Genomic DNA, 13135 nt, shown 5'->3' with positions numbered 1-13135 from the left:
TGACATGGACAGACAACCAATCTTAAAGGTGCTTGGCAAGCTGTGCTTGTGGTCGATCATCCACCTTTCCTGAGGATGTAAATAGGAGCCACAAAAGGAAACCACTAGTTGATGGCAAGGTAAACTGGAAGGCTCTGAAGTATATTCCAGACCCTGGCAAACAACGTGTACTCCAGTAACCCCCATCTCCTCCCAAATACTACACATGACCCATCACAGCCTATCTGGACCTGTGCTGTAGTACACAGGTGTTTGTCTGCTGGCTTGTTTTCTCTAGTGCTTTTCTCAAGTATTATGATTAACAGAGATTCACAGGAACAAAACTAAACCGTTCGGATGTGGTCAAGTCTGGAATGCAGGGCACAGTGATCCTTCTTTAGGTACCCCAACATGTTGCAAAACGCTTTCAATGTCATAGAAACACAATCTAGTACAAATACAACTTGCAGCTTCAAGAGCCATTTCAGGTTCTTTAAAAAGAAAAAAAAAAAAAAACACTAACATTTCAGTTTCTTTTTAAGGACTAGAGTGGGCAGGAAGAAAAAAGAGCGGGCCAACTCACCTGCTGCTGCCCCGCCCCGCCTTCGCGCTGGTCCGAAGCCGCAGGCTGTCGATTGCTTCCGCCTGGACCGACCCGTCCGGATCGACTGCTCCTGTCTGGCCTGTCGTCGGGCGCGGGAAAAGTTTCAATCCCGGCTGGCGGCCGCTGCGCCCGCTTCACCCGTCCCAGTTCAAATCGGCCGCGGACCCCGCTTCCTCTGGCATCCCCAACGCCCGGGGGTCCCCCAGAGTGGCCGAGCGCAAGTCGCCGCCATGTCCGAGGCCTACTTCCGGGTGGAGTCGGGCGCTCTGGGGTTTGAGGAGAACTTTCTGTCGCTGGACGACATCCTCATGTCCCACGAGAAGCTCCCGGTGCGCACGGAGACCCCCATGCCCCGCCTCGGCGCCTTCTTCCTGGAGCGGGGCGGAGGTGCCGACACCGACGACGCCCTCCCCGAGGTGAGCCTTTGGGCGCCTTTCCTGCCGGGGGCCGCTCAGGAGGGGGGGTGCCGCGGACGTTTGGGGCGCTCTCCACTGAGATCTGTAGTTTGGGCGGGACGCGGCCGTGTGCGCTGTGTCTGTCTGTCCGCAGGTCTCCGCCACCAAAGTGGCTTCCCGACCTAGCCCTGGAGGGAACCAGATGTAGCCCGGGGTCCGGGCTCCCTCCAGATAGCTTCTTTTTTGCAGGGTTCTTTTTTTTAGGGTTCGGCAGTGTTCGCCCCGCCCCCTCCGCTCCCCCAGATACTGATGCTTCAGGGTTGGCTTCTACTGAATACTTCAGGGTCAGGGTCCTCACCCTGTTTGCCGAAAAGCGAAAGAACGGCTTATTCTGGACAGTGTGTCGTGAAGGCTGAGGGCCGCTGGGGGCCAGGTCTCTCCCGCATGTGGGTTTCCTGAGGACTCCGGAGCCGGCGTGGATGGGACGGGAGGGAGTCAGCTTCCCATCAGTTACCCCTGTAAGCTTCCAGTAACCGTGTGCCCAGGTATGCTCACCTTCCAGGAAACTGAAGACTAGGAAGGTTGGGTGACTGGGCCGGGCCCGGCTGTAATGGGCAAGCTGCGGTTCCACCCTAGGGCTGTAGAAGACAATATAGTTAGTCCTGGGAACTTGGCTTGTAATGGTTTTTTTTTTTAAATATTTATTTATTTATGCATACAGAACTGGGGTACAGCCCAGAGGTGTAGGGGCGGTGAGAGGATTCACCAGAGACAGAGTGGGGAGCAGAACAGGCTGACTGACTGGTATACTGCTGAGGGGAGCAGCAGGGAGACTGGAGAGGTCTGCGGTGCCTTGTGGGTCACCTCCCTACTGGGGATTGAACTCGTGCTGAAGTGGCTTTAGCTTCTTAGTGCTCCCTAATGCACCACCAGGGAGGGCCCTTTGCTTTTTTAAACTGAGTTTTGTTCAGAAGAGTGATGTTTGATCTTTTTGGTTTGGGTCAGTTTTTATCAAAATCTTACGTATACAAAACTTTTAAAGTCAAACCATTTATCAAATTTTGTATCAAGAAATGTCAGGGGCCCTCCCCAGTGGGACAGCTGGTTAAAGTGCAGCACTGTAAAACTGTCCGCAGCCACTGCAGCACGAGTTCCATCCCGGACTAGGGAGGTGACCCACATGGCGCAGCAGACCTCTCCGGTCTCCCTGCTGCTCCCCTCAGCAGTGTATTTCAATCTGCCTGTTCTGCTCCCCACTCTGTCTCTGGTGAAATCTCTCACCCCCTGCACTTCTATCCTGTACCCCAGTTCTTGTGTGCATAAATAAATCTAAAGAAAGAAAGAAATAGCAGGCCTGCCTTGCTTTTCCTACATCCCTTTCCATCTGCACAGGGTCCGGTCCACTTTTTGTATAGTTCTTACATTTGTTTCTCTTCTTGATTGAAAAAGAATTGTTACATCTTGACTTCCCTTTATAGCAGGTGAGAGCTTCCGTCTTTTGCTCACTGAGAAATAGGTGTGCTGCCCATGCTTTATTCATATTCCTTCATGTCACCTAATGTCCTTTGCTGTTCAGGATCCCACCCAGGACGTCCCACTATATTCAGCAGGTGTGGCCCTTAGGCTCCTTGGTTCTGATAGTGTGTCAGACTTCAGGTTTTCAATGACCGTGACATTGAAAGGAATGCTCTTCAGAAGGAAGTCATTGTGCAAAGCCAGATTTTCTGAGTAGGGGTTAATGCTCTACTCTTTGAGGGCAGAGTAAATCTGAGTTTCTTATGCACAGGACATTTGGTGTTCTTTGTTTTTTTCATTCAGCTGTATTTTTTATATTTTTTACATCATTTTTTAATTTTGTAAAATGAAAATAGTCCTCATGAAATTCCCACCAGCAATTCACTCATGCACCATCACCATTGTGCTCTTCCCTCCCGTTTTAATCCTACTCCCCACCCCCACTGCAGAATGTCTCTGGTTTATAGTTGCCTGTTGGTTTTTATATTTACTTTATTATAATTACTTTTTCCCCCTATCCCTTATTTGGATCCTCTACATAAGGCATTTAATTTCATTCATACGTAAAGGACTACTCGGATTTCCTGTTCTTGTGTTATTCTTGGTATACGATTTCTTTTCTCCTAGGTATTGGCCATTTCTTCTAAACTTTAAAATGAAGCAGTATAATGTTCAAAATATTCTTTCACTCTTTTTTAATGTCTATAGGGCAATAGTGGTGTCCTGATTTTGATTCTTGATATTGAGAGGTTATGCTCTCTGTCCTAATGAGCCTGGACAAGAGTTTATCAATTTTGTCTTTTAAAAGAAATAACTTATGCCTCTGTCGCTTTTCTCTTTTGTATCTTTATTTTCTAGATCATTAAGTTCTTAAATGATTCTTCCCTTGGACATGTGTTGTTGTTTTTTCCCCCTTAGGTTTTGAAAGGGATACCTATGTTACAGATTTTTCAAGCTTCCTTTCTGCCTTTTTAACTGCAGATTTCCTCTAAGCACAGCTTTAATTGCATTTTACAAGTTTTGATTAGTTATAATTTCATTATCACTAAGTTCAAAATGAACTCAAAATTAGTTTTCTAATTTTCCCTGTCACCAGAAAACATAGTTGGAATGGTTTCAGTCTTTTGGAAGTTGTTAAGACCTGCTTTAGACTGTAACATAAAATCAATGTAACCATTCTATCCATACTACAGGTCATAGTGTGCTGTGAATTAGGCTGTTTGTTACTTCCTTTGTTGAACTCTTCTATATTGTTATCTTTTGTTTCCTACTTTTCTTTTACCAAAAAGATATGTTAAAGTCTCCTGCTGTGATTTGTCTGTTGCTCTTTTTTACTTCTGCCAGCTTGATATTCATATTTTTCTGGTGAATATGCTTCTTTTATCATTGTTCTGTCCCTTTTTATCTCTAGTAATGCTCCTTGATTAGTTTATATTTTTTCCCGTCCTTCTATTTTCAACCTTACTGTGTCTTTATACTTAAGATGTATCTTTTCTAAGTATCATATAGTTGGTTTTTTTTTATTTGGCTATTTTTAATTGGTATATTTAATTCAGTTACATTTAATTATTGTTGAATTGTACCTCCCTACTATTTTTTGTGTATCCTATCTCGCTTTTTCTATTTTTTAAAAATGTCTGCCTCATTTATTTGTTATAGAAAAATAACACTTTCATTGGATTCAGACTTAAAGGTAGAAGCTCCCAGAAAAAACAGTCTCTGTGTCTTCGTCTTTGACCACCTTCATCTTTTTGGCCAAAAGGTTAGCATGTGGCCTCTGGTTGTTTCTTCGGGGCAGTCCGTCAACAGCTGCACTGTGGGGCCTGGAGAACAAGCTGAATGTTGGGCGCTTGGTCCTGGGCGCCTCCTCTGTTTAAGAGCCTGCTCACATGTGTTGATGGACGTTGTCTTCTTTAAAGAGTGAGAAGTTTGTAAATTCTGCTAGCTTTTTCAGGCCGTAGGTGATGGGTGAGTCCAGGAATATCCTTCCCCCCATTCTGTCACAGTGACGAGGGCGAGAACATTCAGACTGACATCCACGATGCAGACTGGCACTTTCCTTCACCAGCTGCCGTAGTCTGCAGCAGGAAAGCCCCTTGCTCAAAAGCTGGTGGACAGGCCATGGGTCAATCCCAACACCCGAGAGCCGGCGCTACTGCTCACAGATGTGTCACATACACTTACTGTGTTTGTAAACTTTATTCCTGTCCGGTGCAGGGCTCAAAGCTTGAACTCCCCTTGTGGCTGGCGAAAGGACTTTTTGACAATAAGCGGCGGATCCTGTCTGTAGAACTTCCCAAGATCTACCAAGAGGGTTGGAGGACCGTGTTCAGTGCGGATGCCAATGTGGTGGACCTCCACAAAATGGGACCGCATTTCTATGGCTTTGGCTCCCAGCTCCTGCATTTTGACAGTCCGGAGAATGCAGACATTTCCCAGTCTCTCCTGCAGGCAAGTGAGGCATGAAAACCTGTGGTGCTGCGGTGCAAGGAGCCAGCTGGGCATTGCTCCTGCGGGGGCAAGTACAGGAGTCACACAGTAGTCTGTTATCACTCCAGGTCCGACTACACCTAGACGGTGCTTACCAGTCATATATATACTTTAATACATTTTAAAAATACTTGATGTTTGCATAAGTGTCTTTATTGACTAATTTTAATATACGGTCTATTTAAATTACATTACACGCGTGTTTATGTGTGGATGACTTATCTGCTGCTCTTCATATTTGCTTGCTAAGAGGTTGGCAGGAAATAAGAGAGGGGCTTAGTGGGCTAGGGCAACATTTGCAGCCCTCTCACAGGAAGGGCCTGAAGCTTACTGCAGACATACAGGCGTTATTTAGTTGTCTGTTCCCTTCTCTTGCTCTGGGGGTAAGACCTGGCGTGGCCATGTACTAGCTGAGTGACTTAGCTTAGCTACCTGCCTTCTCTAGGCATCAGTTCACTAAGTGAAGACACAGTACCAAAATAATACTGTAGTAAGATTATGTAGAATTATTTAATAGTGAAACTTTCCCCCCACACACAGACAAAACAGTGTTACACATATGTTGCCATCCTTTGTATCTTTTCATAGTTACTTTCTTAATTGTTACTATGAAGAGGAACTATACTTTCTACCTATTGTTTTACTCCTGCATTTCCAGCTTTTTGAGAATGTGTTTGCCCTTCCTGCTGTGCTCCATAAGGCCTGAGGGTTGTTTGGCTTAATGCTGTTTCTAAAAAAGATATTAAGAAAACACTTTGTTGCTACTCGTACAGAAAAAGAAGTTCATGCATAGACTATAGATAGTTTGAGCTTCTGAAACTTGCCCTAAAAATAAGGAAGTTCCGTTGGTCTTATAATATCCCTGGGATATATTCTTGAATTGAAAAACTGCCCTTTTTTTGTAAATGATGTTTTCTTTTTCTACCACTGCTTTGAAGTGCTGCAGACTAGAGTTATTTCTGTATAGGGCGACACCACCATGAGACAGTTGGAGAAACTGAAGCAGGGATTGTGGCTTAGGCCCAGAACCCTGTGGAAAATGGTACCCTGAGTAGATCTTATGCGTCTCCACTCATCTCATACTACAAAAAAAAAAAGAAAAATGGCATTCATTTGAGTTCTTAGTTTTCTCTGGTGGAAACCCATCTGCATGTCACCATAGTGCATTATTGTAGTCTTTGTTACTGATAACAATAATGGGTCGTGCTTTCCAGGAGCCCACTCTTGCTAGCCATTTGCTAGATGCTCTGCTTTGGATTTTCACAGTAATCCACTTCACAGACTAGGAGCTTGAGGCTTGGTGAGATGAAGTAACTTACTCGGGTGGTAGAAGACAGCCCTCCTTCCAACTCCTGAGACTATATTCTTTCCTTTCATGCCATTTACATGTTCAGTGACAAAAATTAACAGATTTCTCTTAATCCCCTTCTTCAGACATTTATTGGACGTTTTCGGCGCATCATGGACTCTTCCCAGAATGCTTACAATGAAGACACTTCGGCACTGGTAGCCCGGCTAGATGAGATGGAGAGAGGCTTATTTCAAATAGGGCAGAAAGGACTGAATGACTTTCAGTGCTGGGAGAGGGGTCAGGCTTCTCAGATCACAGCTTCCAACCTCGTTCAGAATTATAAGAAGAGAAAATTCACAGACATGGAAAACTGAAGGCCAGAATGGATCTTCGAGATTTATCACTGTGTCTCTGATAGGACCTGGTTGACCTCATCAAGGGCCAGAATCATGTCCCATCTCATGCCTTACGTCCTGAAGTGGTATATGCTTGGGAAAGGATGTCCCAGAGGATGTTCCTAGCACTGTGATTCTTCCAGGACTATCTTGCCTTGCTGACCCATGGTCTAGGCCTACTTAACCCCAGAACCCAGAGTTGAGGAAGTCCCCTGTGATCCTCAGTCTATATATATATCACAGTAGCATTGGGATGGGAATCCATGTGCCCCAAATGTCCCAGCTTTACTGACTCCAAAGGACAGGTGGAACAGTTCTGTTCTCAAGTCTAATTGCTTAAGACTAAAGCTGTCAGGGAGTCATCTGGAATTACAAAGTAGTTTTTGAAGGATGTTAACCAGCCTTATTACATCAGGAAATTGGGACTTTACGATTGCTGGTGATGGAGAGTCCTGTTTGAGAAGCTCGCATGGCCAATGTAAGTGGGTGAGGAACACTGAATATATTGTCAGTAATTTTTGCTACAATATTACATAGAGGATCCCTAATCATTTACTGAAAATCTATTTGAGCAAACAGAACTCTTCCCCTGGAAATCAAGGAGGAAGCCTCCGGCTGAGAGGACATAGCTTTCCCTGGGACCTTTAGGACTGTTTGAAGGGCAGATTTCTCCACCCCACTGCACCCCTTCCCACGTTCTGCAACTAGTGAAAATTGTCTTTGTTGCTGGAAATTACAGAGATTTGTGTATTCAGATTGCGCAGATGTCTTAGTGCAAACTTTGAATGTCAGAGATGCTTTTAAAATGCCTGTTTTAAGATGAAATTGATGTTTTTATAATTGGCTTTTGGTGCTAAATAAATGGTCCATTTTGTACATAAATAACTGTAAATACTATTTCTGAACTCCAGTACTTCAGATCGTGCAAAGCTATCCGAATCTTGTCTCTGATCATATCTAACAATGAGACCAAATAGATCCACATGTCAGCCGTTGCTCTGTCGTTCACACAGTGCTAAATCCCAGCTGCCTTCCCCATGGGGACTGGCCATTCACCGGGAAGGTGGGGCTTCTCTTACAGCCACAGCACTGCCTGTAGCCACGGCTCCAGGAAATAATTCATTAAGTGAAAAAATCATTTTGTCTGGGATTTGTTATTTTCACAGATAGCTTTGCATTTAAAGTCAGTCCTAAGGCGGTTGCCATTTTCTTCCACTATTAAAATAAATTTGCTCAGGGGCCACGTGCCAGGAATATGTGAGTAAAGCAGAATTTATTCCTTGTTCTAAATTTTGAACAGTCTGTAGCCTCTGAAAACCTTTTCCAATTTTAAATTGGCCCCCAAGCCTGTTAGTGACAACCCCTTTCCCTGCAGCCCTCCCTCAATTACTTGCTCCCTTCAAAGAGGTGAGTTTTTCGAGTCAACAGACTGAATCAGCTATTGAATTTTTTTTTTTTCTCATCATCAAGGGGCTGTGAAGATGTGTGCTCTTTCTCTGGGCATGATTGTGTACAAAAGACCCCCCTCCTGTATCCAGGTGTCTGCCTGGGACAGTCTCTGCCAGAGAAGTGGGGCGAGCCTAGGTCGCCCGAGTCAGTTCCTCTGAACCTCAGATAGGTTGCAGGTCCAGTTGTTGGGTCTCTTCTAACCATTCTCCCTTTCTGGAACCCTCCAAAGGCCCAAGGTTTAAGTACGGTCTCTACCTTGATGACTCCCACATTCGTATCTCCTATTAAGACCACTCCCTGCAACTCCTGACTTGTAGTTCAACATCTCACTTAATATTGGCCATCAGCCAAAGCTGACTCCGGACCTCTGGCCCCACAGTCTACTCCTAGAACCTTTCTCAACTCTGGCAGCTCCATCCATCCCTATTTTTCAGGACAAAACCTGTCCTCTGTGTGTGGAACCCCTTTTACTGTCCACAGCTTTGGGGTTTACCTTTTGCAGACTGGTCCCCTCTTCCCCTCCTCCAGTCCTGTCTTGTCACCGTGGCAGCCACAGTGGTCTTGTGCAAAAACAAGTTAGATCTTACTTCTCTGCTCAGAACCCTCCCAGCTCAGAGAAAAAGACCAATCTACTGTCCCAGCACCATTCCCTATTCCAGTGAACTGGTAATGAATTGGTTTATTGCATGAGTAATTTGTGCCTTTTTTAAAATAAAAGTATCACCACTGCCTGTAAGGTTTCTAAGCATCTTACAGAGCCCCTCATTAATCTCTCAGCACTACTGGACCTAAGAAGTTTCCAGAATACTGTGTCTGAGGTAGTGAAACTGAAATGCAGAAGTACTGGTGTCTCAGTCTAATTCATACAGAAAAGAATCTGGCTCTGTTCTCTCCTGTCCCACCATCCTTCAAAAAATCCTGGGAGAGCTTTTCATCTTTATCCTTGAAACAATTGTAACTGAAACTATACTCTTAAAATGATCCTGGCACGGAGTATAATGGGCCAGGTGAGAAAATAACAAGAATAATGAACAACCATATACCAGAGACATTTTGTGGGGGTGGAGTGGGGAATGGGATCAAAAATGGGGGGGGAGGTGCACGGGATTATGGTGATGGCACACAGGTGACTTGGTGATGGGAAACCTGCAGGGATTACAATTGAGATGGAAAAAAAAATGTACAAAATGATGTAAAAATAAACTGTTATAAAAAAAAGATCCTGGCAAAAGAAAAGAAATGCAGAAGCTGTGTATGTGTGTTAATGTGTTTCTGAAAGTACCTATGTCTGTGTTTTAAAGAAAAATGTATACTTGAAGTTAACAAGATGTAGACTAGATGCTTAACTAAAACAATCGCTTTAAGAACCCTGATTTTGGCCCTCCCTCATGGTGCAGCAGGTCAAAGCACAGCATTAAGTAGCTAAAGCCACTTCAGCATGAGTTCGATTCTCTACCCCGGAGGTGACTCACATGGCGCTGCAGACATCTCCTGACCCACCCACCGCTCCCCTCAGCAATGTTCTTGTTGATCTGCCTGTTCTGCTCCCCACTCTGTCTCTGGTGAATCCTCTTACCGCCCCTGCATCTCTGGCCTGTACCCCAGTTCTGTATGCACAAATAAATCTTAAAAAAAACAAAAACCTAATTTCAGGTGTCGCAAAAGGTTAGGATGCATCACTGCAAGCTGGCCACAGTCGCTTCAGTGCGAGTTCATCCCTGTCCCAGAGGTGACACACATGGCGCGGCAGACCTCTACTGACCTGCCTGCTGCTCACCCCAGCAGTGCACTTTGTCAATCTGCCTGTTCTACTCCCTGCTCTGTCTCTGGTGAAGCCTCTCACCACCCCTTCACCTCTGGCTTATACCCCAGTTCTGTATGCATAAATAAATACATCTTTAAAAAAAAACTAATTTCAACTGTCCTTGGCATAGGTAACTGTAAAAATAATTTTTTGCTCTAAATATTTTGGGGGAGCCTCCCTGGTGGCACATGGGGTTAAAGCACAGCACTATGAAGCTATCCGCAGCCACTGCAACATGAGTTCGATCCTGGGCCAGGGAGCTGACCCTCACGGCCCAGCAGACCTCTCCTGACCTGCCCACTGCTCCCCTACTCCTCAGCAGTGTACTTTATGGATCTGCCTGTTCTGCTCCCCATTCTGCCTCTGGGGAATCCTGTCGCCCCTCTACCCACCACCCACCTGCACTGCTGGCCTATACCCTGGCTCTTGCGTGCATAAATAAATAAATTATTAAAAATAAATAAAACTGGCCCTCCCTGGTGGCGCAGCGGGTTAAAGCACAGCACTAAGAAGCTAAAGCCACTTCCGCATGAGTTCGATTCCCGCCTGCCCCAGAGGTGACCACATGGCATGGCAGACCTCTCCTGACCCGCCCACTGCTCCCCTCAGCAGTGTACTCGTCGATCTGCCTGTTCTGCTCCCCACTCTGTCTCTGGTGAATCCTCTCACCCTCCGCATCTCTGGCCTGTACCCCAGTTCTGTATGAATAAATAAATCTTTAAAAATAAATAAATAAATAAATAAATAAATAAAACTTACAGTGTATGAAGGGCAACTCAGAAAATCTTATCATCACCCTCTTACTGAGAGCAAATGATTAACTCAGGGGACAGGCTGGCCTGCTTTTGTTTGAGTTCATTTGTTGACTTTTCCAGGGTGCGTTTCTGCCTAGTCAGAGACCCCGGCAGCAGGACACCCCTCTAGGGCGCCGCCCTCCTGCCTGGGCCCGCTCTCCTTTGGCTGTGTTGTAGTGACACGGGTGGCAAGGACCCTAAACTGGGCGCGTCCCCTACCCAAATACCCTACAGTTACTGCAGACAGTTCTTTACCCAAGTGCACAATTGCAAGACTGCTCAGGCTTAGAAGTGGGAAAAACAAGTACTGAGGCCAATAATGGCCATTTACTTTACCCGAGGTCATGTCCAGTACTGTCCAGTCCTGCACACGTACTGTTAGAAGGGCGTCTTCCCGCCGCCAAGGACTGAACAACAGGCCGCAGGCCAGTGTCTAAGATGGCTTTTCAGACGGCCGAACTACAGGCCCAGCCCCGATTCACCAACACAACGGACACAGCAGCGGGGCCCCTTGGACTGCCAAAGAGCCCCGGCACAGCACCGGACAAGCGACACTAAGACCACCGCTGGAGAGGCCGCACGACCCCCTGAGGGCCACACTTACGCCTGGCTCCGTGTCCCAACGTGTCCAGGCCACTCTTCGGCAGGACGCCTGTCCTCCGGCCTCCTTTTCTCCGCCAGGCCTAACACAACTTTTCCAGAACGACCCCTCGCACAGGCTGGACTGGACGGCCTCTGCCATGTGGTGGCGCCCACAAAGCCCAGCTCTGAGAGGCCCCCCCGGAGCTGTGGAGGGCCCTCCGCGCCCTCCCGGCCTCTCCCCCAAGCATCCACTCGGCCTCCTTCGTGCATCTGCCCAGCGTCTCTCGCGCCTGCGCACGGGCAGCTTCTTCGCACGCGTGCCCAGAGCTCCCTCTTGCGCATGCGCGGGGCTCCGTTCTGTATTTTCTCTGTTGCTTCATCCCAGTTTTAGTACCTTTCTGGGGCGCTCTGTTGTCTACCAGTAAACCCCTCCAGGGGGCACCACCTGAAAGAGTTTGCTGGGTACTGCTACCGGTAACAGTACCCCAGAGGGAGGTGCAAGTAAGCCCCACCCCTAGGCAGAGATTTCCTTTCTCTGGCTACTTTGCAAAGGTCAAAGAAATAGGCATCATTTTTGAAAATTCTCTATTTGCAAATAATTTTCAATTCCTAGAGTAGTCATAAAGATACAGAGCGTTCCCATGCACCCCTCACGCAGCTCTCCCTAACTTCTTATTGAATCGTGGAGTGTTGATCAAACACTTAGCCCAGCTTTATTCCAGTTTCTCCACATTTGCTACTGGTGTTGCTTTCTGCTCTGTGTTCCAATCCAGAACCCTATGGTGAGTTTTCAGGGCAGTCACTTTTTTTTTTTTTAAGATTGATTTATTTATGCATACAGAACTGGGGTACAGGCCAGAGGTGTGGGGGGTGAGAGGAGTCTCCAGAGAGAGTGGGGAGCAGAACAGGCAAATTGACTGATTTACTGCTGAGGGGAGCAGCAGAGAGACAGGAGAGGTCTGCTGTGCCATGTGGTCAGCTCTGGGGCGGGGATCAAGCTCATGCTGCAGTGGCTAAGGGTAGCTTCATGGTGCTGTGCTTTAACTCATTGCACAGGGCAGTCACTTTTGAAAGCAATTAGGGAAGCAGACTCTTTCCTACATGAATTTTAGAAATTAAGTTCACTGAAAAAGGCGGGATGGGCAACTGGGCCCATCTAGGGCCTGGTTGGACACACAGGAGCAAGCTGCTGGCCAGCTAATCAGCAGGAGTGTTTGCTTTTCACTGAAATTTTTGCTTTTCCCCAGCACTTTACTTACATCTGGTGGGGAAAAGGCCCCTTCCATTTTTCTTCAGACTTTTAGCATTCTGCCTCTCTCTCTCTCTCTCTCAGAGGAAACTTACTTCCCTCCCCACATACTGGCTAATTTTCTATGCCTACATGAGTTTAAAATGAGCATGGCTTTATGCACCAACATTATTAACAAGTGTCACCACAGCTCTGAAAATAGTGCCTGGGAGCTGCTAGTGTTTCAGAATCGACAAAGGGAACACAAAGAACCAGCTAATTCTTGCAAACATCTCCCAGCTATGGCCAATTTAAAAAAAAAAAAAAAAAAAAAAGCCCAGAATTTCAAATCGCTGCTTCTGTATCACCCTTGGGAGAGACGCTGATTTGATTCCCACCTGAATTTCAACTCTCCCTTTGTGAAAATAAAACTCTGGAGATATTTCTTTTCTTTGGCTGCTGGAAAGCAAATGTGTAGCTAAGGAATATAGACATAGATTCAAGTGGGGGAGAGAAGGGTGGTGTGACTTATTGAAAGAGTGGTGAGCGTCCATTTTGATGCTTGGAGACTGGAAACAGAAACCAGTATGAAAAAGCAGTGCAGGCAGA

At 46.3% G+C, this 13135-nt stretch overlaps 2 protein-coding genes across 4 annotated transcripts in view; one reads left to right on the top strand and one right to left on the bottom strand.

Annotated features, from left to right (window-relative positions):
* The window catches only part of PRSS54 (protease, serine, 54), a 62967-nt gene extending 62331 nt beyond the window's left edge, over positions 1-636 (bottom strand). For all 3 annotated transcript variants that reach the window (XM_004690240.2, XM_012730756.1, XM_012730757.1), the window contains exon 1: positions 563-636. The gene's annotated coding sequence lies outside the window, so the exon portion shown is untranslated. The remainder of the gene's footprint in view (positions 1-562) is intronic.
* Positions 637-646: 10 nt separating this feature from the next.
* Positions 647-7526, top strand: GINS3 (GINS complex subunit 3 (Psf3 homolog)). The gene is made up of 3 exons (XM_004690516.2): positions 647-999; positions 4711-4944; positions 6418-7526. Exons 1-3 carry the CDS (start codon positions 814-816, stop codon positions 6646-6648), a joined length of 651 nt encoding a protein of 216 aa, XP_004690573.1. The 5' UTR covers positions 647-813; the 3' UTR covers positions 6649-7526.
* The last annotated feature ends 5609 nt before the right edge of the window (positions 7527-13135 follow it).

The sequence above is a fragment of the Condylura cristata genome, unplaced genomic scaffold, assembly GCF_000260355.1.
Source record: "Condylura cristata isolate star-nosed mole 26May11 unplaced genomic scaffold, ConCri1.0 scaffold00028, whole genome shotgun sequence".
In the NCBI taxonomy this organism is placed as follows: Eukaryota; Metazoa; Chordata; class Mammalia; order Eulipotyphla; family Talpidae; genus Condylura; species Condylura cristata.
The sequence above is the reverse complement of the archived record's forward strand: the minus strand, read 5'-3'. Positions and strand labels throughout refer to the sequence as shown.

Bases quoted from the DNA above. Each gene is read 5' to 3' on its own strand.
- GINS3 (XM_004690516.2), top strand. From the start codon at position 814: ATGTCCGAGGCCTACTTCCGGGTGGAGTCGGGCGCTCTGGGGTTTGAG. The intron at 1,000-4,710 runs GTGAGCCTTTGG...TGTCCGGTGCAG, and splicing joins CCGACGACGCCCTCCCCGAG to GGCTCAAAGCTTGAACTCCC. The intron at 4,945-6,417 runs GCAAGTGAGGCA...CCCCTTCTTCAG, and splicing joins TTTCCCAGTCTCTCCTGCAG to ACATTTATTGGACGTTTTCG.